General features: G+C 37.3%; 1 protein-coding gene across 1 annotated transcript in view; it reads right to left on the reverse strand.

The window, feature by feature from the left end:
- Nucleotides 1–27,489, reverse strand: part of PLEKHG1 (pleckstrin homology and RhoGEF domain containing G1) — a 131,810-nt gene that overhangs the window by 77,974 nt on the left and 26,347 nt on the right. Inside the window, exon 3 of the mRNA XM_072333078.1 lies at nt 18,025–18,099. Coding sequence (XP_072189179.1) covers nt 18,025–18,073 — 49 coding nt within the window. The 5' untranslated portion in view covers nt 18,074–18,099. The remainder of the gene's footprint in view (nt 1–18,024; nt 18,100–27,489) is intronic.

Raw genomic sequence — 27,489 nt, forward strand, 5'->3', positions numbered from 1 at the left:
AATAAGCATGACACTAGCACTTTCTGAAGTGAGGAGAAATCTGCATTAACATATACAGCTAACTTGATTACCTGCAGCCTCACTCTTTGCCTGTCAGTCTGTTCACTTTTCATTAATAGGGAAGAGTTTGCAAAAAGGCATTTCAAGAGAAATCCTGAAGCTCAACATAAATAAAGGATTTGTTAGTGGGTACTGTTTTCAAGATAAGAAATTGCACCAGCAGACAAGGTATCTGAACTAATTAAGTCCTCCTAGCCACGGAATGTTTACTTTGGGGAAAAATAAATAAATAAATAAATTGGCTTCAAATGCTTTCAATGCAATTGCTGTATAGAATATCCAACAAAAGTACTACCTGTTTGCACAAAGCAAGATGGAAACACAATGACAAGAAACTTTGTCTGGATCTGAAACTCAAATGTGTTTGACTTCAGTGTTGAGTTTCCCAGTTATGAATGAGCGATAAGAATCAATGGTAGCCAGACAGAACACGCTCAAGTGAGCAAAAAAAAAGAAAAAGACTTGTAAAGAGGACTATGTCAACCACTGAGCAAATACTGTTAAAAAAGAAAGACGTCACTGAGAATGCACCTTAAAATCAAAGTTGGTGTTTGCTCTGCTTTAGAAAGAAGAGACATTTAGAGAGTAGGGATCATAACCATAGATCTTATTAAATTATTGTATGACAGATTAACTGAGCTGAGTACAGCATTTTAACCAGAAGAAAACAATTGTACCAAATAATCAGTAAATACAATCCTAGGACTTTGAATGCAGAAGTCATTCCTCAAAACCCATAGATCTGTAGTATGTTCCACAAGCAAATCCACTTCTTTATGTTATTTCCCAGCCTCTGCAATAAGAACAGGGTTCCCTGCCTTTTCCCTCTCTATAGATGCATTTTCAGAGGTTTGTTGTTTTTTTAACCTCCTTGACGTATTTGCACACTGACTACTCCAGACTGGGATGCTTCAATATGTTGATGAAATGACAACTACCTTTCTTCTACTAATGATACTGAATCTTCAGTATTATGTTCTATTCAGAACTTACTTTTCTCCACCTGCAAATAAACACCCCATCAAACAGTACTAACAGTAGGTATTAAAGAGCCCCACAGAAGCACAGAGCCAGTAGTCTGTACAGATTTAAATTGACAGCTACTTCTATTTGCCCCAGGATGAGATCTCAAAGAGGGGAACAGAGAAGGGAGTTGGCAGAGTAAAACATTAAGTACTAAACAAGGAAAAAGAAATGGAAAAAAAAAAAAAAAAAAAAAAAAGAGGGAACAATACCAAGACGACAGGTTGAAATTCCTGCTTATGAGCTGCGTATAATGCAGTTGAGTTCCTACGAGGATCCTTAGGTAAGTCAGGGACTTGTTTAAGTATCACAGGCAAGGAAGTATACACACACAGATTTCAAAGGCTGGCCCTCAAGCCAATGAAAACACTTTCCCTCTGCAGGCTGTGCACATCGCTCTGTATAAAGCTGTCATTTATGTCCTTACATAACTTACGTAACACAACATTAGAAGTATCATGTTGCCCCAGCTGGAAGAGGAACGGCCTCTCAGCTATTTCAGAGGTAAAGTGTGTTTTTATCACTTGATTCTATGAAATCCATTTCATTAGCACAGAGCTAAACAAAGGAGGAAAAGGAGTTAAAGTCACTTGTTCAGTGTACAGAAAGCAGAACATGTTACTAAGTTCTATATTAATCTTAAATTCAGCCTCCGTGTTGAAGTGCTGGACAAATCCACAGCACTAAGCATGATTTACTCTGCAGAGTGTTTATAACTGACACGGACAATCATCCGCAAAGCTCCGTAGCAAGTTGGCTTGGGGATGGCTAAACAGACCAGATTAAAAATAATAGAATATAGCTGTTCCTTTCTGGTTTTGCTCCTGAAATATCACAGGAAAGCAAGCAGAGGCAGGTGAATACAGAACCTTAGTTCCCTCTTATCTGCTTACTTGAATCATATCTCTTTCATAAGAAACCGAACAAAGTACCTAGTCTTCAGCATGTCCACCCCTACGCAATCCTCAAATTATTTAAGCCTAAGTACTTGACATAAACATCTCAAAGTACCTTAAAATAACTTGAATGGGCTTCAGGAAACCACTCTGTGCTATCAGTCATGATCATGTCATAGTATTAGTACAAGGACACAGCACAGCACAGCAATATTAAGTAATATCATACATAAAAACAGTTTTATTTATATGCATAAAACAGTACCTAAGCCCTATGAGTATCAGTCAGCTCAGATGCCTTCTTACACATGCAAAATCCAGTTGTGCTGTTGGAGCCTGTAACTGGATAAAGGAAGATGGAAATACAACGTGCAATAATGCAATTACCGTTAATGATTTTCAGCAGGGCCCCAATATCAAGCAGATATACACAACAGAACAAAGCACCTCTAAAGTCAGTCTTCTGTGCAGTCTTAGAAACTGGAAACAGAACAGGATCTACATAAGCATACACAGATGGCTGTTTTCAACTGGCTGACAGACTGCTTAACCATCCCATGGCTAATTAAGAGAAAAGCTAAGTCCCTAACAACTAATACAGAGATTGGGCCTTGGATAAGGAGTGACAGAGTCCTGCTGTCCAGCTGAGAGTGACCCAAGATAGACAACAAATAGATTCTGTGTGTGCGTGTGCCTCAAGAGAAAGTTCCTACAGATTTTGTTGTTGTTCTCAGAGCTTGTAGTTCACCAATCAGCTTCAGTCACTCATATTCCAAGGTACTATATTAGCCCTTCAAAAATGACACATTTTAAGTAGAAAATTAGAAGTGATTTCTTCAGAATCTTTAACCAAAATCAGTGCATCAATTCTAATTGTAGGAATAAACACAGTGGTAAACAAAGCTGGCAAATCAGGCTGCATGTCAAATACTACAACATCTGTAGCACCAGACTATTCAGCAGTATTCTGACCTCAGCATCCAATAGGGATATTTTTTATCACTATCATTATTATCACTATATCATATTTTTTATTTTTTATATTTTATTTTATATTTTTTATTTTAAATACCAAGATCATTTCTTTAATGATCTTGGTATTTTACATTACAACTTGGTCTGCAACTTCAAGTCACAAAAGACAGTGTCAGACCCTTGCAGAAAGACAAGACAGATGCAGAGGTGCTGCCACCATATCCAATAAATGTAGCTTGATTAATTTATCATTTTTTTTTTTTTTTAATGGAAAAGAACAGGTGGAAAGAAGTAAAAGATTTAAATATAACAAATATTTAGAATAGAATTATAGAACATTTTGGGTTGGAAGGGACCCTGAAGATTCTCCAGTCTCAATCTCCTCCCATGACAGGGCTGCCCCCACCAGCTCAGGCTGTCCAGGGCCCCATCCAACCTGGCCTTGAATGCCTCCAGGGATGGGGCACACAGAGTTTCTCTGGGCAACCTGTGTCACTGCCTCACCACCCTCTGAATACAGAATCTCTTCCTAACATGTAACCTAAATCTCCCTTCCTTAAGTGTAAAGCCAATCCCCCTTATCCTATCACTGCCCATATAAAAACCTTGCCTTGCTCCTGCTTATAAGCTCCACTCAAGTACTGGAAGGCCACAATGAGGTCCCTCTAGCCTTTTTTTCTTGTAGCTAAAGAGACCCTAGCTTCTTCAACCTTTCTTCATAGGAGAGGTGTTCTAGACCTCCAATTATCTTCATGGCCCTCAAGCAAGAACCGTCTATTATTGAAACTTCTAGCAATTTAACTCCTAATTAGGATTGAGTGAACAAGCAAATGTACGAGCTATTATTTTAATATATGATTCAATCACTGTCATATGTGCAACATGTATTATGCTAAAACACTTCAAGTAATTTGAAGAAGCAGATAATACTACATGCAAATACACATAATAAAAGCTACACAACTACACAATATTTCAGAAGTGGGAGGTTTTCTGTGTGGGTTTTTGTGTGCGTGATTTGGTTTGGTTTAGATTTCTTTGAGTTTTCTTATTTGACTTCTAGGAATTAATTCACTACTGTCTTACTAGCCTAACTTTCAAAATTCTACTAGAACAATCCACTTCAGTTTTGAATGAGCTTCATAACATTCGCATGCAAATTAACAGTAATTATTACTATTATAATTATTATTATTCTAAGCTAGATCACACATAAGAGCTGAGCACATATTTTCTATCTGTTTAACAAGAAGGCCACAGATTTTTTTTCTTCCGAATACCACCTAACCATTCCAATTTAAATACCTGTGATTTTTTTCAAGATTTATTTGGTATTTAGATTTCAGTGAAATGTATTTAAAATCAAACAAACAAACAAAAAAGTATTGTTAATGAGATATTCAGTAAAACATATACAAACAAAGTGGGATATCTATTTAAAGCAGCATATTCACCTTCCAGTCTACTGAAGCTGTACCTCTCATCTCTGATGCAATTCTTTTGTGAGGTGCCACAGAAAGGAAACCAGAAGCACTGAATCCTGCTCTCCTAATGCTCAGCTGATCTGTTTATCCAGGTTTTAAAGTACTTAGCCAAAATATTGAGAAAAGACTCAAGGTAGGATAGACTAGAAGCTACAACTGTGATTTAAGTACAGAAGTGATTTTAAGTCATCAGGTTCAGCACTATTTATTACAGAATCATTTCCTATCTGGATCTCTGTTTCAGATTATAATTTTGCTAAAATAGCCATGATCACAGATGACTATATCAGTAACATCCAAAGGTCAAGGTAACAAACTGAGCTCAAAGTAGCTTTTGTATATCTTGCTTTCCCTTAACCCCTTCAAACATCCTGAGAGATGGCTATTTTAATGTAAGATATTGTTTATAAAGTACAGACTGAAAAAGGGTGAAAGAGTAAGGAGGAGAAAAAAAAAAAAAAAAAAAAAAAAAAAAAAAAAAGTCAACAGAAACAAAGAAAATAATAAGTAAACAACTCCAGATTTAAGTTTCTTATGCAAAAAGGCCTCTCTTATTTACTAGTTTTGCATGAGTTTATTCTGCAACCTGAACTCCATTCATAGCCTTTAAAATCACTTTGGACTTGCTAAGAGCTTTAAACAAGGGACTGTCCTGCCCCCTTCCCTTTTCCTACCTAAGCAAAAAAAGAGAAGAAAGAAAGAATGTGCATTAATTACAAGGTACTGACTGACCTGGATTAGCCATTCTTCCATGTCAGTAGAAAGGAATTCCTAACATCTGCATTAACTGGGAGGGTACAATAGGCTGTTCCAAGTGGATTTCTTGTGAAAATAAATAAATAAAGGCAACTTTTGTTTTATTTGGGTGTCTAACAGCATTCAGTCTATTCATGAGACAGTAGCCATTCAACTTACACAGTTCAGAAGTGCCCCCGAGAGCAACAGCCATCTCTTTGGTCAAAGTTTGCTGTTGGAAGCTTAATATAAGACACGTTTGTAAAGAAATGACTGAATTCACAATACAATTAATTTCTCTTGATCATGATCGATTCTCCAGAGCAAGTTTTTACTGCAGAGACTATTTCTAAAAGGAAGTATAGTACAGTGAAAAACAAACTAACCAACTAACAAACAACTTTTTCAAAGCAGGCCTTTAGGTTGCAAAGATTCACTAATTATTTAGCAGTTAAAATCTTAGCCTTATACTTATAAATAAAAAGTTTCAAAAGTATTCATATAATCCCCTTCATGTATAGAATGCTTCATATGTAATGATTTTGCAGACCTTCATAAACTTGAACTTAAGGTAAGGATGTCAGCTGTGCAGGAGCACTATGCATTGAAGTCAGATTAAACACTTCAAATCCAAGACTTGAAAGATACTGTTTGGTTGGGGGAGGAGCAGAGTCATTATCTTTTGATAATGACTTATATGTTACTATAGGTAGTTGAGTACAAATATCATGCATTCTTCAAAACTTTCCTGTTACAAAGTGTTTCAGGTGAAATACACAGTTACTGGACTTGACACTTAAGTGGAAAATCTACTTCCAGGTACTGTACTGTAAGAAAAATTAAATCCAGTATATACATTGAAATATCAACTAGTTGTGCTTCTTTACACATTCTAAAAGCAATCTCAGGCTAAAATAACTGAACTGGGATTTTCATATATTTTAACTTAGTTACAAACTCAGTCTACAAAACAAAAGCTTGAATACCTCCAGACTTAGGGAAACATTCCAGAATCTGATTTAACCAAAAATGATTATGTGAGATCTTCTCTGATCAACAATGGCACTTTCAGTTCTGCAAGATTTACAATTCTTTGTTGTTTAGCTGCTGTTATTGATTTGTTTTCTATGTTTTTGCTTGTACGTTTGTTTTATTTTTCCTGCTTTTTAATTCACATTAATTTCTTGAAGAATTGCAAAGGTTCAGACATCGAACCAAAAAATCAAGTAGCATATCAGAGCTTACAGAAGTGTTTGTCTGTTTTTCCCTCCATATATTGCCTTCAGCAGGATTTTTTCCCAAGCCTTTTTCTTGTCCCCCACCCTGTCCATTCTCTGTGTTTTACATTAAAGGTTTCCTGGTATGACATTATCAGTGTGTCCTTTTGAGTTCTTTCATTCACATGCAGAGAAGGGTGTGGGTAGCTTATAAAAGTAGCTGTAAAGTAAATACACCTATAAACTTTGACAATTTTATAAAAGAACTTCATTTGTCCGTATTTAGAAGCAGCAACAATGCAGTGGCATTTTCCCACCATAGATAAGTGTAAGCCTGTTTCAAATTTGGTATCATACACTTCAGTCACAACAGTAGTGCCAGGGCTTTTAAATTCATAAAATTTAAAGGCTTGTACACCTTAGTTTTTTGTTTTAGTTTGGTTTTCTGCATGGCTTGTTTTTTCCCTTCAGTAAAACTTTGATTTTTCCACCTGCCAAAGAAGGGGCCCAGAAAATACCTCACAGATCTAAAAGCACCAGCAAAGAGGAACAGAAGACAAAAATACAAAGGGGAAGAAAAAAGAGACTTAAGAAAACAAAACAAAACAAAATTTCATTTAAATGCTTTGTCTCAAAAAAAAAAAAAAAAAAGAAGAAGAAAAAAAAAAAGAGAGAGAGAGAATGTAAAAAATCTGAATCAGACTCTCCTCATCAAGGCTTATGAAAATAAAATAAAACAAAAAGCAATCAAGCTGAAGTAGAACACAGACAGGAAGAATTTCCTGCCCTATAAACAAAGGCTCAACCTCTTATTACGTCTGTTCATAAAAAGGAGCACACAACACATACTACACCCAGAAATGAGTGGCAATTCTGGTGGGTTTGGTTCACTCTCCCATAGCCCTGACACTACATAGTCTCAGTTAAGGTCACAGCTCTATCAGTTTTGCACAGTTCCCGTCCTTGATGAAAAGAAATCAGTGTAGCAGATGACAGGAATGTATTTGTGCTGTTGGAACTGCTGAACATTTCACTTGAGTAAAAAATAGGATTTTATAATAAACATCAGACATTATTCATAAATATTTTTGAGCAACAAGTTTATGACTGAATTCAAATTCAAGAAAATCTTCTGTCACATATCTAACAGTTGACATAGAACAAATCTTTCACAATACTTTGCCTATTATAGCATCTCAAAAACATGTGTGGTCAGACTGAGGAGAACATAACTCTTGGGCACCGTCAGTTTCACAGTTGAAAGCCAGGTGCTGTAAGAGTAGGCCAGTGACTAATTAATGCTGTCACTTCTTTGAAAGTAGAAAGACTGAGAGCCATTAAAAACATGAATTGATGTTACTACCACTCAAATGGGGGGGGGGAGAGGGAAGAAGGGGGAGTGGGCGGGGGACAAAACAACAACAACAAAACCAATAAACCCTCAAAAAATCCATCTAAAGGTCAGAGAGGAAAAAAAAAAAATGGATTTGTATTTATTATATGTATGTACTTACACTTTAGGCCCAAAGCAGTTGGTCTCTGTGCTTCATTTAGAATGCCTAGGCAGCTCCTAGGGCTAGAATCTAATCTTAAGCAAGATTGTCTCAGGGGATTGGGAACCCAATTGGGGACAAATCTTGAAATGCAACCATTTTCTTTCTGAGAGAGTCAAAGCATTGTTCTATCTTCTTCAAGGATTTCCTTTTGTCTATTGGTTGTCTACTTAAACAAAACAAAATGCAAGACAGGACACTGCATCTTTAGAAACACTAGTCTGCTTTGGATATGACTAGACAGAACAGTCTTCTGGCCAGACACGAGGCAAAATTCCCCAATGATTAACCTAATGCTTTACATGATTCTTAAAAAATTGCTTTTCATTGTTAAAGGCAGACCCTCTCATGAGATAAGACTTAACCATCAACACAACACTTTTTTCACAGTGAAAACTACAACCATATAAACTGATAACAACCCTTCTTACAAACAGACATGAGAGGAGGCATGTAGCTCACAACTGTCTTGACAGAAGCTAGACATAACAGAACCCAAATAACTTGGATTGCTTGGCTTTCCCAGTGATCTCCAAGAGTCCAGACTTGCTAGGATAGAGATTATGTCCAGGTTCACCTTGAACTATTTCTTAGTCCTTCCACTGTTTGAAGTACAGTGTACATTTCATAGGCATGAGAATAAAATTGTGTATTGTGTCTGGGAATTGTGTCCATTTTGAACTATTCTGTGAAATATGCGTTGTGGGGACTGCTGCCAAGATGAGCATAATGGCATTTTGTATTAAGTACTGTTCCAAAAAGCCAAAATAAGAACAGTTGCTATTTTCAAAGGATTTGGTAATTTTTAATGTCTGGAATTACACAACTAGCTTCACAGCATGTTCTGACCAGAGCAGTTACCAGGACATATCACAGCTTTAATTTCAAGACTAGAAGCCTCCTATGCACTTAGTCTCTTGCCCAGACCATTCAAGAATCTGGAAATAGCACAACAGGAACAAATCTCCCACCTTTACCCTTCTTTGACTTCTGTGGTAAGAAAGTATTTCAATAGTTCTGCAATCAGGCTGCCAGTTTGCTGACGCTTGAAGAAACTGACTTCAATAATCTGAGGTATCATTCAAACACGTGAAAAGTTTCTATTAATATTTTATTGCTCATAAAACATCAAAGCTAGCTCCCTTCCTTGTCTGTCAGCAAGCAACAATTTCCCCCTTTTTAAGCTCAATTAAACTAAGGGGAGCCAATTAAAAAAGCAAAACCTAGCAACTGAGATTTCCTCTGTGTTAATCTCTCTATACTTAGGATACTTTAAGGCATCTCAGCCCACTTCTAGTGTTACTGGCATAGCCTGAAACTACTGCCAGATATATAATGAGCTGACTAAAAGATAAAAGCAGCAACAAAAACAACAGGCACACACTAATCAACCAACTCTTAAGTGATAATTGATTCTAGCAGTCTTGCCAAGGTTTTTCAGAGTAAAACAGTAAGTACATGGGAGGTACTTGTGCTGCCTGATCACTACAGGGGATTTGGACTAGATGGCCTTTTAGAGTCCCTTCTAATTCAAATGATTCTATGATTCCATTGATTCTAAAAGAGCAAAATGTCCTTGTATCCTTAACACCTTGTATCTCTTGGCTTTAAGGCTGCAGTCACCTCAAGATGAAAGAATGTAATTGTCACAACCTAATTTATGATAAGGGTTGTAGTTCCCCCTAGGTTAATAAGATAACTTGCCTCTTATCCTTCAACATCCTTTAAAGCTGGCTAAGGACTGGGGAATCTGTGAATTGCAAAACAATTTTCTAGCATGTCAGTTTAACAAAGAAGGAAGAAAAAATATGGAGATGAAATCTTAAATGTACTTCAGGAGGAATTAAAATTAATTTTTATTTAAGAAACTACTGTCTTTAGAGTACTTAAATCTATTTTACATCCTAATGCTGTGTTAAACACTGACAGAAATTAACTGCTACTGTCGCTCACTTTCTGGACATAAACCCTGTGCAGCTGACAAAAGTTTGGGGATCTTTCTCTTGTTCATGTTTCCACTCAACAAGACACTGGCTAGGGAAACCAATTTATATCAGAATTTACAAGATAACTTCCATGATAGAGCACTATAGAGTGATGCAATTAAGTAGTGCTAGAAAGTAATTTAATAAGCAATAATGGCTATAAGAAAAAGTGACTGATGATGAAGTCTGCATGTAAAGAAATCCCAAGGGAGGCAATGGCTATCACGCCTGACCTAGAAAGAGCAGATATGAAGTATACTAACAACATTTTTAATCACAGAATGAGTCTTCTGAACTTTCACTCCAGGTCACATTCAGGCATGACTATAGCGTAACAAAGTCATCACAGCCTATTTTCTATCCAAGGTCTTTCTCTGGGAACCGTAATGGTAGTTCAACTCTTTTTAAGCATGGAAAGAACTATAAACCTGTAATGGCTTTTAGGGTCAGCAGCAAGCTCTGGAGATGTAAGCAAGGCAGACACTAAGCATAAAGCAAAAATGGAATTTGCTATTTATGAAGAATTCAATCAGTAATTATCTTTTAATTATTTTCTGTATACATTACTAAGCTGAAAGCAATTAATGAATTTGATAATTAGAAACTTGATCATTCTTGATGGATATCTTCAATGAAAGGAAATGTTCCCCCATCACCACCATGGAACACTAAAGGTTTAACCATCATTAGAAGAATGATCAATTTGTACATGAAGCACCAGTTACTTCCCCATACTTGAAGACACAGAGTCTTTGAGAAAAGAATATCTCTACACATGTCTGTACTGTAAAATGGAAGAGTGAGAAAAAACAATAATCAAAGAGCTCATTCTTTAAAACCCAGTGGCCCAACATTCGCACAGATGGGATCCATTCTACATAGGATGTGCAGGTGAAAAGCTATCAGTTATGACAGGCAAGAAGACAGACAAATGGGTTTGCCCGTTTCTCAGAGAAAGCAGTTAAGTAGAACAAGGAGAAGCATATGGCTAGTACAGGAGCTGGGAAGGAGACAGAACCCTAGGTGCGTCCCACCTTGTGCAGCCACACAGACACAAATCTCTGGCCCTGTTTCTGCTGTGCCCCAATCATCCATTAAGAGCAACAGAGAAAACAACATTTTTATTCTGATCAGAAAGGTGAATGCTGATAACTCCTCTGTGGTATCCATGTGTTTTACCTTTAGGTTCTGTTTGTGGTGCAGAGTGAGGGTGGAGTTGTTTATTATGTAAACGTGGTAAAGCTGAGAGTCATAGAGTTAAAATTTTCACCTTAAGAAGGAACTTCCATTCTTTCAGAAATGTTTGAATTGCTTCAGACTTCTCTCATCTTGGAACATCAGTTTAGAAGTAAATTAGGCCGAAAGCTTTAAAGAAACAACCCTCGTGTCAGTTCATATTTGACTGCTTCATGCAAGTTGCGTTCAAAACTGAAACACCAGCCAACTAGAGTGGCAGTGGAAAAGCTGAGCACCCAAAACACAAGTTAGCGTACCAGTTAATAGCTAAGCTTTGTAGTCTGTGACTTAAAAAGGACACTGCAACAGCTGCATATCCTGGTGAAGAGCAGGCTCTACTGTAATCTATCATTTCACAAAGCCCAGAACAGTCTGTCTCTCATCACCCTTCATTGCCTGAGATGAAGGTTGCTACAGCCGCTGCTGTCTGATCCCCTCTCCAACCCACTGAGCTCAGGAAGCATGAAGAGAACAACCAGATAACATCCTGTTGGCAGCTTAGAATAAAAGTAGAACCTAGCATGGCCCAGTGACTTAGACAGCAGTGAGGAGTCTGAAATACAAAACCCAGATTCCCTGCCCTTCTGCTTTTCTCCCTTTCTGAATCAGATTTCAAACTTGCTGGGCTTTACCAGCCCTAGGGTTAGGAATTTCAGATACTGTCCTCATACAGACACTTGGTCATCCTTCAAAGTATGAATTTCTAAACAAAGCTACAAAAAAATCAGACTATGAATAGTAACTAATGAAAAATAACCCAGAACATGAAGAATATATTGTTGGGGACAATAAGAACATAGAACTTACTGTGGCCTTCCAGTACCTGAAGGGGCCCTACAGGAAGCTGAGGAGGGACCTTTATAAGGGTGTGTAGTGACATGATGAGGGGAAATGGTTTTAAACTGGAAGTGGGTGGAATTAGACTAGATATTAGAAAGAAATTTTTTACTATGAGGGTGTTGGAACACTGGAACAGATTGTCCAGAGAGGCTGTGGACGTCCCCTCCCTGGAAGCATTCAAGGCCAGGCTGGATGGGACTGTGAGCAACCTGGTCTAGGCATAGATGTCCCTGACTATAGCATGGGGGCTGGAAATAGATAGAAATCTTAAAGGTTTCCTCCAACCCAAACCATTCTATAATTCTTTGATTATATTTCATCTTAGCATTCTTCTAGCTTCTTAGTAATCTCAGCTAAAGGGATTTCCTTACTTTGTAGTGGCTTCTCTATTTGGAGCTTTTTCCCAGAAATTTCTCTGGTCTCCCCTTCAACTCACATGAATTTCTACATTTACACTATCTTTGGCACGGCAGTGCACAAGATCTAACACCTTCTAAATAAACAGTTATGACTTTTTGTGTCAAATCTTACATATCTAATGTTATACAATGGCCACAAGTCCTTGTGCACGTAACAGCACAGTGGGTTTCTATAAGTCTCACAGTCAACACTGTGTATTCTGGTTGTTTCTTCCCTTCAGTTAGGCAGTAACAAGCTGCAGTAAACACAGAAAGGAGAAAGGAGTAAAAACAAACTTCCAGAGAACAGGAGTAGGTAAGCCAATTATACAATCACCGCTCAACAGTGCATTGATGTTTTTGCTCCCATCTCAGTCCAGCAATAAACTATCAAAACTACACTGCACTATTACCACAGTTCAATGAATCCTAGAAAGATTTGGCTTGGAAGGGACCTTAAAGCCCATTCACTTTGATTCCCCCTGCCATGGGCAGGACTGCCCCCCACCAAATAAAGCTGTCCAGGGCCCCATTCAACCTGACCCTGAACACCTCTAGGAATGGGGCAGCCACAGCTTCTCTGGACAACATAAATATACCATTTCATTGACTTGTAACTAGTGAAAGCATCTGAAGCTTTGCACAGGAGGCAACACTTAGCATCCACTAACCTGGACTTCTCCTGGCATGAAGGAATCAGTCTTAGCAGGGGAATAAACTGTGCTACTTTCTTCATCTAAGCTTGTGATCCATTGGGCAGTTGGAAGCCTCACATGGCTGTGCTTGCATGTTCTCTCTGTGCAACACATCACACATTACAACCAAAATAGCATGCAAACATATGTCAGAGGGATTATGAAGCTAAATGAGTGTTACCACAAATAACGGTAACAGCTGGTTGGCTCTCACTAGTGTCATCAGGTACACAATGCAAGGAAAAACATTGCTGTTACTATAGGAAGCTTTGCAATGATGTCACCTTGTTGTCTTCTGAGATTTTTCAGTGCCTGTTTATAAAGCATAGGTGTAGCACAAATTTCCTTCAGGATGCTAGCACGAAACACAAAGACAATAAGGGAGGGTCCAGCTGGGGAAACTAATGGAAACTAATGAAAGAAGGTGGGGAGAGAGATGGAGAAGGAAGTGTCTGGGGGAGGTTAACTTCCTCACGTCCTCCTCTTCAAAGATTTCTGCTTCTTAAGGCACAGAAAAGCACCCAGAGAAACTGACTGGGAAAACCTCATAAAGATTTCCCCAGAATAACCTTCAAAGTATTTGAATAAAACTTGGAGGCATTTGACTAAAACTGCAAAAAAATAAAAAAATTTAAAAAAATTGAGCCCAGGTGCCTTCCAAACAGCTACGGAGGTAAACATCATTTTCTTTCTTTCAACCTGTCTTAGCTGTGATATGAACAGCTCTTTAAGGTATCATGACTGAAAAAAATAAAATTAAAAAAAAAAATCTGAAATCCACAAGTTGAAGTAGTCAGTTTTTACACAGGCCATTTAGAATCAGAGGCATTTTCTTAATATATTGATCAATAAATTTATACCCTAAGATCAGTAGTTCATGATGAAAAATCTACTGTAGATAAGAAATCTACAAGCATTCCCATTAATTTTTGCAGGTGATCAATTGCCCAGCTCCAAATACCATTATGAGCAGGGCTGTGAATGACAGAAATCTCTCTCCAAGTGAGAGGAGGAATTTGCATAAGGGGTGAGATCCTCCTGTCACAGTCTAATTGCAAAGTGTTAACTAAACTGCAAGTTGAAAAGTGACTATTCAGCAAACATGAGCAGAACAAACACTAATTCCTTTGCAAGCTAAAACAGAAATACACTCAATCCACTTCCTAGTATTGACATAGCACATTGTTCTAAATGCATCCATTGTAAATAGAATATAATAGCTTTGCTGGAGGAAAACAGTTAAGAAACAGTTATATGTGGATTATGGAGGAGTTTCTTGTTTTAATTCATTTGTCTACCGCTCCTTGATAGCTACACAACCTTCTTGAAAAATATTTCTCACATGTGACACACACACCCCTACATCTTTGCAACCATAGAATCTCCAAGTACTGGTTGTTGGGTTTTTTTTTCACCTTCACAGCACAAAGCAAGTGGTGACATTTATAAATGTAAGTGTTGACTCATAAGGGTTTGAAAGAAGAGGTAGCAGTAAAGCAAATAATCTGCCCACTCACTGGGGACCCTCAAGTCAAGGACTAAGTTACAGAAACTTAATTACAGGAAACTCATTTCTCAATTGTCTGCTTCTATGTGCTTCATGATTTAACCGGAACATAAGGAGTAGTGGGTCAGTGGGTGAGAGGCAGGGAGGGGCACTGCTAGGTTAAAGCAACACTGACGTTTTTAAAACTTTCCAGATAATCTGTTATCTTACCAACACTTGGTCAACTCAACTTGACCCTTACAAGTGTGAAATGCTAATTAACAGACATTTTGTAACAACAAACACGCCTTTCTAAAGACCACTCATAGAATAAACATTTCTTTGGAGAAGGAAAAAACAAAACAAAACACAACAAACCAAACAAATCAGCAGTAAGATGTCGGGAAATAATTAATACAATTCACAAAAATGCTTATGCACATAATTAGCAGTGATGTTTCAACCCCGAAGAATTAAACTCCCACTTCTGATTTCTGACTCAGTCATACTTTGGACCAGTGAAACATTCCTGTTTACTAGTAAATTGTATAAGCACTGAGTAAACAAAGAGATGCATGTGATCAAAGACTATGGAAGTTTATCTTACACGTCAGTGCTAGAGTAGCTACAGGAATATGCCTGGCAGTTCTTTTGAGCAAACATCATAATGTTCTTTAAAAGTATTTACGGAAATAACCTTTCAATGTGTAGAAATTCTAACTGGTATCATGAGAAAATACCAGTAGCATGTTTTGTCTTGAAGAGAATATTAAAACTGGAACAAAATATGACCCTTCTAAGTGAAAATTTGTTATTATTCATTCTTTCATTTTGTTAAGAGGGAAAGATTAATTCTGTAAGTGATTAAAAAGTAAAGCACACAGATTAACCCATGTCTTGCTTCACTCTGTTAGATAACATTTTAAAACAACCCACTTGAAGAACTTAGTTAGCTAGTAAAAATGCAGCAAAATACAATAATAAATGCAAATTGAAAACCAAGAGTCAACATTGTTCTGTATGCTTAATTAGTTATATTTTATTGTATGAATTTTTACTTAGGTCAATTACTGTTGTTGTTGACCAAGTACCTGAGGATGTGTTACTTCAATCTAGATAAAAATTACAAGATGCTATAGTTATTCTGTTTTGTTTCTTTTCCTCGTGCTAGTGGCTCACAGAACATAGTGTGTCATGAAAACCAACATACTATTCACATCAAGATGTACAAAAATAATTTCCGTAGGAAAAACATCTATTTTTCAAGTTTCTCATTCTTGTAACAGAAGTCTGAAATATTAGGTTAGGGAGGAAGGGAATGTTATCTGGAAACAAAAATGATGGAAAAAGTTAGCTGATTTCTGAAGATAAAATATGAAAGATGAAGTGCAGCATGCCAAAGAAGGTATTCACATCCATTGCCCAGGAAACCATGTAGATGCACCTGCCAGACGCATGGCACTCAAAACTAATGACTGGGAACAGATTTCTTAAGACTCACTGCTTAAGATTAGGTGTGTATCAGTGCATATGTACAAATCCATTTCTACAAATCCACATATATGCAAATATTCCCCTACACATGCAACATACACAGTTACACAGCCGTATATTCATAGTTTCTTGATGACTCAGACAATCATTTTTGATCTTTTTTCCAGAACACAGGGCATATCTTCAATTAACAACAATTTTGCATATATTACATCAAAACAGACAACTTGGGATTCATTTTCTTAAAATGAGTCATAAGTAGAGAGGAATTCACACATGGTATCCCTAATAACTCTAATTGAACTTAGAGTCAGAAATCTTTCCAGTTTTATCTTTCCCTGAAAACCTGCAGGACATTTTATTATTTGTCTGCTTAACTAAGCATGTATCAGAAGCTACTAAACAACACAAAAAGATTGAAAATGTACACCAGTAAAACATAATGGGCAGCTGCAGAGGAAGTTCAATCAGAAAGAGAGCAAGGATTTTAACTCACATAGCTGTCCCTTGCACAGCAATGCAACATTCCACAATTACAGAATTTCACACAGAAAAACAAAATCACACAGAATCACATGACTGCAGGGGGTGGAAGGGACCACAAGAGGTCAAGTCCAACCCTGCTGCTAATACAGGTTCCCTACAATAGGTCACATAGGTAAGCATTCAGAAGGGTCTTGAATACCTCCATAGAAGGAGACTTCGTAACCTCCCTGGCAACCTGTTCCAGTGCTCCTACTCCAGTTAATAAGAAAATAGAAGGGAAAAAAACAAAACAAAACAAACAACAACAACAACAACAAAAAAAAAAACACCAACAACAAACAAAAAACAAACAAAAAAAAACCTTAAGAAAACAAATTGCTCACCACTCGTCTACCAAAGCCCAGTTCTTCCCAAGTAATGACAGCCCTGGAAATTTCCTCCTCCAGTTTCACCATTCAGCATGACACCATATTGTATGGAATATCCCTTTGGATCATTTTGGGTCAGATGTCCTGTTCTGTCCTCTCACAGCTTCTTGTACAAACCCAGCCTCCTCACTGGCAGGACAGCATGAGGAGGAAAGATGTCCCTGGCTCTACGTAAGAACTGTTCTGCAACAACTAAAACACCAATGCAATATCAGCACTGTTTCCTCCACAAATCCAAAACACAGCACACCATATCAGCTACTACGAAGAAAACTAACTGTATCCTAGCCAAAGCCAGTACAACAACATACAGATATTTGTATGTTCAAAACCCTAATTTTCCATCCTTGAACCATGTGCCACCATTCAGCCAAGTAAACAAGTATCCCTCTACTCCAAACTTTTCCATAGTTGGTGGCCGTCTTGAAGGTTTTGTGCAATTTTGCAAGATTTGCTCAATTTTTACATCCCAGAACACTCTTTTAAGATGCAAATAGCTTAAAAATCACAAGGCATTGAACAACATCCTCAAGGCAGTGTTGTGACTTGCTTAATTTCAAAGATGTCTAAATCTCGGAGAGACTGAACACTTGAATACTTCAAAATATCCCTGTTTCAATAGAAGTCACTGATGCTCAGTTCCTCTTTGTATCAGTCATCTCATGATTGTCAGCTCAGGTTTTACGAGACTTAAGTGTCCCACTTAAAAATTGGACCCTATTTCACAGGAGCTTTTCATTTAAATGGGACAGAACTTCTCCCCTAAAGGCAAAATTCCAGCAGCCTGCTGGTTGTCCCTAGGTGTCTTTATGTACTGCAGTATTACTGAGGATAATGAGTAACGGAGAGGTAGAAAGGTTACACAAAGAAATAAGTGAATATGTACTGATATTTAAATAAAAAATGTACAGAGTTATTTCAACTCTCTCTTAATGAAAGTTCAGGAAAAGAAACACTTTTCGACTTAATTCTTCTCAAAAATCATGACATTTCATGAAAATGAAATGTTTCTGAAGAAAAGAAAGCTACTCACCTTCACTCCTGGGGACAGGTTCTGCACTGCCTGGTGTTTTATCTGGCATCTCAGCAGAGACAGGCTCAGTAAATCCTAACAGACATAAAGAAAATAAATTGTATCTTGATCAAAATCAAAACACTTCAGCAGGACTGCCCCATGCAGGATGAATTTTCAGCTTTTATCATTTCCATGTTTAGATGTAAGATATGTAAGTAAAAAAAACTCCCTACAGTTCATCTACAATACTGTTTGGTAAAATGTAATAAGGATGTGAATAAATACAGTGGTATTTATTTACAGGCAGGTGGGTACAAATGGACCATCTTATAAATCACAATGGTAGACTAAAAGCACTCATTACATCTGGTAGACCTCAGACTTTAAGCTTGGATATTTCCTTTCAGCAAAGAGAGAGTTTCTAGGTGAAGATCTATGAATTGGGACAAAAGAGTTGCTTACACCCACATGCTGCTGAAGTTAATGAATTTGCTGAGCCTTCCTGTTTCTAGCGCTGTTGACACAACAGAGTTGATTCAGCATAGAATTTTGACACTCATCAGACACAAGGTTTGGGAGACCTCCCCAACCCATCCTGCAGTAAAGCGGAGACTGAACAGTAATAAAATAAAAGATAAACGTTTTCTTTCCTATTCAATTATTTTGCTCTCAAATTCACATGCCTATTTCTGAATCCAATCAATGGAACTAGAATTAAAACATTTCTACATGAGCAACCAATAAAGGAATTGAGTTTGCAATCATTGCGAACTATAAAAAATAAAAAAGATAGGATTTCTTAAGTAATTTAATTCACTAGAAGAATTTCAGGCATGCTAACTAGGGCAATTATATTCATCATATTAAATTCACATATTTTTACCTTAGACACACATGAAGCTATGATCCAGTAACACAACTAAAGATGCCATTAATGCAACTAATACAAATTTAGCTGATGGAAACTCTACTGCATGTGACTTCCTATATCAGCCAGTTCATCTCTCCTCAAGATAAAATCTGTCAGCTCTTTCCCAGAAATTACCACTAATGAAACAACTTTGTCCATAAATCAGGTGTTTCATCTGCAGAACATGACACACACTGAACATTTGGAACTGGCCAAAAAGTTTCCTCTCTGCTCCCTAGAATTAATTGTGATAGTGCTTATATTGTGCTAAATAATGTTTTCTAAAAGTCTGTGCACCTGAGCTCATGAATGACAATGGGACAGTGTCACAAAGCGGGTAATTGAGCGTGCCCTCAACATGAACTATGAATACTTAACAGGCTCCAAAAACACTTTATAAATCTGTGTAAAAACAGAAACATAAACTCCAAATGGTATTAAAAAAAAAAAAAAAAAAAAAGTCTATTGCTCAAACAAATTCCTCCAAGTTAATAGTCTGTGCTTATCATCACTAGGCAGTTAGCTAGCATTAATACATCAACTAACTCTAAAACTTGGCAAGCTCATCCAACCCTATACATTTGGTGATGCAATACATTTTTGTGAATTTCGTATCAGTTCATAACTACACTCCTTCAGTGACTGATACTATAAACTAGTTAATCCTGTGCTACGTTTAAACTAAGAAATCACACCAATAAAAACTGTCTGTATCTAATTCTGTGATCCATTTCAAACTACATTAAATCGTTTCTATAAATTCTACGTTTTAAATAAATTGTTCTGTATTGCAAATTCAGGGTACCACACTTGTAAAATAATAGACTGTGGACATGTACTTATCTTCTGGATTTGGTTGGTTTGAGCTGCATAGAATTAAAGTAAATATGTAAGTAGACTTCCCTATGAAAATGCTCAGAGAGTAACTTACTGACACATTAGTGATATAAGTGATAATTTGTATTTTCTGGACTTTTCTTCCCCAGCTTTTATTTATGAAAGTACAAGCTTCCTTGACTAATATAAGCCTCTGCACGGCGGTACCATGGCACACGGGCTCCTCTTTGGGGGTTGGACTTGATGATCTCTAGAGGTCCCTTCCAACCCCTACAATTCTGTGATTCTGTGTGTGTTTGATAAGCCAACAGTTTTTCGACCCAATCTTGTGAAGAAGTTATCCCCTTTCTTTTTTGTCCTCCAAACTTCACTCTTAAAGTTGGACACCTACCAATACTCACTTATCATGAATTTAATGGAGTGCCTGTGTTCATTTCTCTATGAAGCACGACCTATCATTTCCTGCAAAAATCCAGCAGGGTTCAAGTGGGCACTGAATGACCTTGGCATTTGCAATAACAGAATGGTAAATTGAAAGTCGGATCATTTAATTATGGAACACAAAGGGTGTTTTATAGAACAGGTTCAGACTACCCATAGCTACAGTACTGCTCTATTTCAAACATTCATTCATTTTCAATTTGAAAATTCCTACCCCACAAACTGCGTCTCGCAGATTTACCAGTTTAGCTGCCGTGCGCTACAATAAGAGATAGCAAGCGTATACCAGGCTGAAGAAAGTCAACCTTGTGCCTCGAAAAACACATCTTCAGAACATTGTACTGTAACACTTTTCACTCTCTGTAATGATTTTCAGCAAAGAAATGGCCTAGGCGATGTATTGCTGTCCCCTATCTTTTTTTAAATTGAACAGGAGACAAGCAACACCAAAACAGTTCAAAGACGTGCAAACTTGACGCTACCCATAGATAGTCTTGGGCATTATCCCACAGCATTGTCAGCAATTTTTGAAGTTCTACCTGTAAAGCCAGGCCAGTTACGCGACACAGAACAGTGTCTTAAGAGAATTCATTAGAATAAACAGAAATCACGTATTTTAAAATCTAAAAAAAAAATAGTTTCCCTTCCTTTCTCTCGCATTAATGCAAATTGTTTCCATACTGTAGTTAGAAGTTGCAGAATACATTTAACAACTTGAAAATCCAATTTTTTTTTCTCCTGAGAAAAAGGCCAACTTCATCATGCCCAGTCATTTTAACAAGTAACTAAATTATCTTCTCATGTAATGCAGATAAATATATTTCCTTTGAGTGTTATTCTACTTTTGTTTTATTTTCTGAGAGGTATAGAAAATCTACTGAAAGGAAGAAGTTTGAACTAAAGAAACAGAACTCTACCCCCTTTTCATGTAACATGCCCAGTTTCAATGACTCAAAAACCATACATCTACAGATAAATCAATAAAGGAATACTGAAGTTCATCATTTTAATCTAGGAAGAAAATCTTTGAGAAATACTATTCATCAGCAGGAATATAAGTTTCTCTTTTTACAACAGGACTATGTAGGACTCATGTAAAAACATAGCAGAGAAGCAGTGCTTGGAGTAAAAGCTCGCTAGCAAGATGTAAAAGAGCACATGTAATTCTCCTTCTCTTTCTAAATAGTCAAGCTCCATTTATCCAAATTGCTATGTTGCAAACTTTGGGTTATTATTACTAGTACTACTGATTTCAGAATCAATCATATGAAGGAGCATAAAAGCCGTTCTTTTTAGATCCTTCCAAAAGTTGTTAATATAATTATGGACACACCTTTAAATTGCCCCTGCACCTTTGGCCCAGCTATCCCTGATACAAATGGCGTACTTGGTCATTTTGCCTAAGCAGTTTTTCACAGAGCATACTAATAAGAGATCCTGAAATATGTAGGTATTCATAACTTATGAATAAACACAGCCATACCGTTTACATTTCTTAATTAGGCAAATCTTTTAAGACTAACCAAAATATTCAGATGTATGACCAAGCATTTTCACAGGCCATAATCAGCCAGGGCCACCCAAATAGGCATATTGGGAGGTCCTAATTCAAGAGATTTGTTGTTCCTTTTAGTAGATAGGGTTGCTTTTAAAATCCTGCTTTTAAAAACTATATATATTTTTTTAATTTTGATTTTTTGAAAAATATCAGGCCTTACTTCCTTTAAACACGGGGTCTGAATCACTAACACAGCATAACTGAATTCATGAGAAAATGTTCCAACTTACAGAACACAACTGATTCCTAATCATTGAAAATAACTATAAACTGAATTATTGCAATTTTCCAATTTCTTAGAGAGATTCTCATTAGAGAGAAGATTTCTTTTCCATATTTGTTCTCTTAGAAACATACTGCTGCACTCTAAAAAACCATTAAGCAGCTTGAAAGAAATTATTGCTGATCACAGTACTGTTTGCAGTGATATCTATAGAAGGCAGGTATGTATTTCTGTTGAATAACATCACAGACCAAATCCAACCTGAACTTCCTCCTTCATGTCACATCACCAGCCTCTACACTATATCTGTTCCAAAGAGCTGGAAGTGATCACATTCAAAGAAGCTGATTGGATTTCTTCAAAAACCTCTCACTCACACAGCCTTAAATAGACAGTGCATTTCTTTCCAGTCTTCCAGAGGCACAATCACCAATACTAATATTAAAGACCAGCTCCTGTTTTAGCCCCTTTATTCACAATCAACAGGGGTATTCCTTTAAAATACCGTCTTTTATTTTTAGATGTAGCTTTCTGCAGATTAAACAGCCGCAGAAACAGACTAATACACGTGAAACAGCTGACATTACACACAATACTGCTAATAGTAAAACCATCTGCTCGTTTATTTTAAAACAACATTTGGATGAATTCTTCCTGCTACAACTTTAAAAAAAAGAAAAAAAGAAGGAAGTGTTAGATTGCCCTGGGACAAAGGGTGTATTTGTAGTTTTCTTGACATGAATTATTCTGCAAATTAACAAGTAAACTCAGATGCCCACGTACAGCCTGCACAGAATGATACACTTCTCAGGTGGACGTTTTTCTAAAGGCAGTTTCACTCAAACCACCAAAAACAGCACTCAGAAAGTCACAGGCTGCAGGATGAACTTCAGATTCCAAGGAAAGTATTGCAAAAATCTCACCCATATTAGTGCAACCAGAACTTGACATTTTGCTGTTAAAGGTTACATATATCTTTGTTATAGAAGAACATCTGTCCTAGAAATAGTTTTTAGCAATTTGTTTGCCTTCAAATTCCCTTATGGACCTGAATCATTACTGCTCTGAAACCCATGAGAATAGCTTTGATCCAAGGTCACCCAAACCATGAAAGCTAGATCATATGCAAACACTAACACAGTTCTTTCACATGAACCAAGAGATGACACTGAAAAAAACTCTAAGTATCATGGAATGAAAGGACAGAAATCAGGAGGGCACAAATCCCCATATGCCATTTAGCCTCACCGATGTGCCCACGTGTCATCACTACTCAGTCTTTCAAAGTAACATAGCAGTACTTGTTTAAGATTAAAGTGTTGTTTCAAGTTAGTATTTAGTTCTTCAAGACTGCACAGAATTCTAATGGCTCCTTTCATTTCCTTCCAGCCGAGCTCTGAATGTGGGTGTGAATTACTGCTTCCCTTCTCCAGCAGTCCTCTCCCACAAAAATCTCTCACAGCCTTTTTTTCCCCCTGCATCAAAACACACACTGAAGCATTCCAAGCTCTATTTTGTGGCTGAGGAGAAGGGAATAAAATGTCTCATAGCCAAAGCAGGTCTCCCTCATTTCCCACAGAAAGGCTACAGAAGTGACACTGCAGCAACTGTACCAAGAGATGAGCTGGTTTGAACAAAATCATCTGACAAGAAGGAACAAAACATTCTTTGCATCTCATTTGTCCCATCAGTGAAAGTCGCAGCAACATAACCTCTCCTCCACCTTTCTTCAAAACAGCACAAGGCTACAACATTCTCTGACTAGTTTCTGGAGTCAATTGTTCAAATTGCAGCTGCAACCAAAAATACGCAACTCTTTCCCCTCAAGCAAAGACCAAATCACAGAATTCCCCTTGTCACTTTCATTTTGGTTTGCTGCAATTCACTGGTTTTGGATCTGAAAAACATCACAAATGTTCCAGCAAAGGGAATGAGCTGGCTGCCTGCTCTGTGGTTTAACTGCTACACATACATCTTGCTTCTCCAGTCTCTCCTACAGCTCCGAATCCATTTCCAGTCCTGCCCCAGGGCTTGGCAATGGTTTTCCAAACCCACTAAAATATCGAGTTCAGCAACTAATAATTATATTTCACTTTACTAATCAAGAGAGCGAATTTTTGCAAAGTAACAGAAGATACGAGGTCTAAGAGGGAACATGATGTGGAATCTTCTCCTTCAAACTTTGTATAAAATGAATGTCTTGAAAAGATGAGACATTTGGTCAGTGTCCAAACGTGCTGTGAGACTCCTTACTTAACACCACCATATGCTGCTGCTCTGCCAAGGGAAACAAAGAGGAAGCCTTCTCTGCAGGGTCTTCTGTGGGATCAAAACTTCCACTGACATTCCATCAAATAACCTGTAGACTCCCAAATACCCCTGCAGAGTGTCAGTTCAAAGCCTAAGCAGAAAGATACAGGGTTTTAACAGTGAAATATGTGCATTTACTTCTGATATATTAACTCTGTGTAAAGCACAGTGATTTATCAGGTCAGCAGAAGCGGCAGCCTTCTAATTCAGGTCAATTTTGTGCAGATTATAAGAAATTATTTCAGTGTAATTAACCACTATCATTTTTATTTTGTAAAGTTAAAAAATACCTACTAATGGTTGAAATTATCACCTTTTGAACATGTAACATTGCTCAGAGATCAGCCCTACTCTGCTGTAATCATGCTGTACCACAGAAAACCTATAGAAAAAAAACCCTAGTATCTCTTCTGTGGTGACACAAAGTTCCGATAGCACATTCGCATCTGTTTTCTTAATGGGGTTGCACCTCTGTATGCTAACACCACCTGTTCCAGCAAAGCTCCCGCAGGTGGCACTAGCCACTGCTTACAGTGAAGCAGATAAACCAAGTATGAGCAGCTGAAACTGCCTGTCCCTTCTGGATGGTGTGCCAAGACTGTACTACAAATCCCTACAGCTTTCTGGTGTTTTATATGTCCTGATTAGTGCTCAAGTCTTAATGTTGACCTACTAGCCAAGCCATTCTTTTGTTTATTTCTAAAGTTTCTATAGTCTGAATAAATCAGATTTCTACTCTAAGAACAAAATATTTTTCAAAATACATAAGCATACCCAGCTTCTCTCACACATTTGTACAATGAAATTAATATCAGCAGCACTCCTTGGTCTTCAGAAAAATTAAAAACAAAACAAAACACCACCAAAACCATACAAACAAACACGGCAAAGGATCACATTTCACTTGCACGCATTGGCCAACACAATGGACACCTTTTGGAGGTGAGCTTGAGAACATAGACAGACTTGAGTGAGATATCTTAGCACAGGACATTCCTGAAACATACTCTGAAGGAAAACAATGAAAACTAGGACAAGGAGATTGGCCCTGAAATATTTGCAGACTAGAAGAAAAGCTTATCACAGGCCCTACAAGCAGAGTCAGTAGTAAGACATAGCTACCAAGTACTACTCTATCAAAGAAATCTGCTCTTCAAAGCCATCTCCCCTTTTTTAATGTGAACTTTCTCATGAGAAAAGTTTCAATAGCAACTACAGATGCTCAGTGTCTCAGTTTCCAAAGGAGAAAAAAAAAAAAAAAACCACTACCAATAAAACAGTAGCAAGCAAACAAATGAAAATACCTCCTTCCACAAGCTGGGTAAGAACCTGTCAAATTCCAGCCACAATAGAAGTTGCTTTATAGTGCTCATGGTTGTGAAAAAGCACCTGAAGGGAAAGGATTTCAGCAGCATGGTTCTCAGAGTCGCTCAAATCCCTTTTCAAAGCCCTGAACTTCACACAATAGGAGAGATGCTGATTTGGCTAGTACCTGATACCTGCTTTCACAGTCTTCAAGTCTCCTGCAAATTGCTTTTCTGTTACAGAAGTTGTGTGGTAGCACTTACGGTGCTTCTCTTTTTGCTTGATCCCTGTGCTTAGGATATCACTATATTCTGTCCTGGAAAAGACCACTATTGTGCAAATTCATCATTCCACCCTACACACAACCAGAGGAGGAAATGAAACTGAAACAGCCTGCAAGGAACAAAAGGTGTTGTTACAACACAAAGAAACTAATCTCAGCAAAAAACGTTAAATGATAACGATCGCAAGTTTTAATACACAAAGCATTAAACAAACTCAAACCCATTTTCCACGTGCAGATTTAAAAACACCTGAATAATTCTGTTCTCACGTAGTAACATTCTCGCCATGTCTGTATGCCTTGTACATTATGGCACTTCATTTTCAGATATCTGTTTCTGTTCCAGAGCATTTCTTGACAACCAGTTAAAGATCACTAACACTCATATTTATTTTGTAGAAAAAGCAAAAAGCCTTGCTGTCACCACGGTAAGGACTATGTGCAATACATAGTGTAGTGTCTCCTAAAATCACACAACTATGATAATAACTGAAGTTCTTCTAGGTTTATTTATTTTGTTGTGTCTCATATGAAGGTTTCATAGCCTTCTTAAAGAGAAGCTCTTTGATATTTTTAAGGTCAGTAGAAAAGATAATATCTATGAGACAAATAAAATTCGTAATTATTTTCATTCTGAGTAGGGCCAGAGTCAAAACACTGAGATAGGGAACAAAGTCTCCCTAAACTCATATAACCTTGAAACTGCAGTCATGATCAGTTTAAGAAATAGAGAGAATGAATCCAAAAATAAATCCTCAAATTCCACTGAACAGCTCAATGTGTTATGAGAATATAAGTAGAGATGCATCCATTTTAGAGCCATCTATTTTAAGGGTCTCATCTGTCCACTTAAATACATCTTTCTGAAAGCCCCCCAAAAAGAAAGGGGAAGGAAAAAGTAGAAACCAAAAGTATGTTTCTGTACCAAACCAAAATCACAGCTTATTCTCACATGCACACATTTTTCAAGGTGCAGTCATTTTTCTTTAGTTTTGCTAGCAATAGAGGGATTGGTATGTAACAACTCTAATTATGCTGTTTTACCACTTAAATAAAATGCTGGTAATATATTTGGCCTCGCCATACTGTTTTAAAGAAACAACTTTGTATGTTATTTTATGATGGAAAAAAAATGTCAACACAAAGCAAAAGATTCAGAAGTAGGTCATACTTCGAGAAGACAATGTCAGCACAGTCCTGAAGGTTCATTCACTTTGTAATAGGCAAACAAGAGGAAAAAATATTTCCCCCCTCATCTGTAAACTGTTTTGAAAAGCTAGACCAAAAAAATAAAAAATAGAATGTTTGGTTTGGCATTGCTGCCTCTTATTCACAAAAAAGAAGCCTACTTTAAGCCATGAAAATGAATAACTATCAGTTACACTTGGATCCTTCACTGAGTTCTTTTCTCTCCTTAAGAAATGGCGACTCCATTACATTTGCAAGGAAAGGAATGGATGCAGCTGTGACTCAGTGTCAGGAAAAGGACTCCCTAAAAGCTGTTTGTGAGCTTCCTGCAATTGCAATGGACTTGATTGAGCGTAGTACTACCAATGAGCTGGGAGGATGAGAGATGGGCTTCAAAATTATTAGAAAAAGAATATCCAAGCTGGCTT

The sequence above is a fragment of the Excalfactoria chinensis genome, chromosome 3 (genome assembly GCF_039878825.1).
Source record: "Excalfactoria chinensis isolate bCotChi1 chromosome 3, bCotChi1.hap2, whole genome shotgun sequence".
Taxonomy (NCBI): Eukaryota; Metazoa; Chordata; class Aves; order Galliformes; family Phasianidae; genus Excalfactoria; species Excalfactoria chinensis.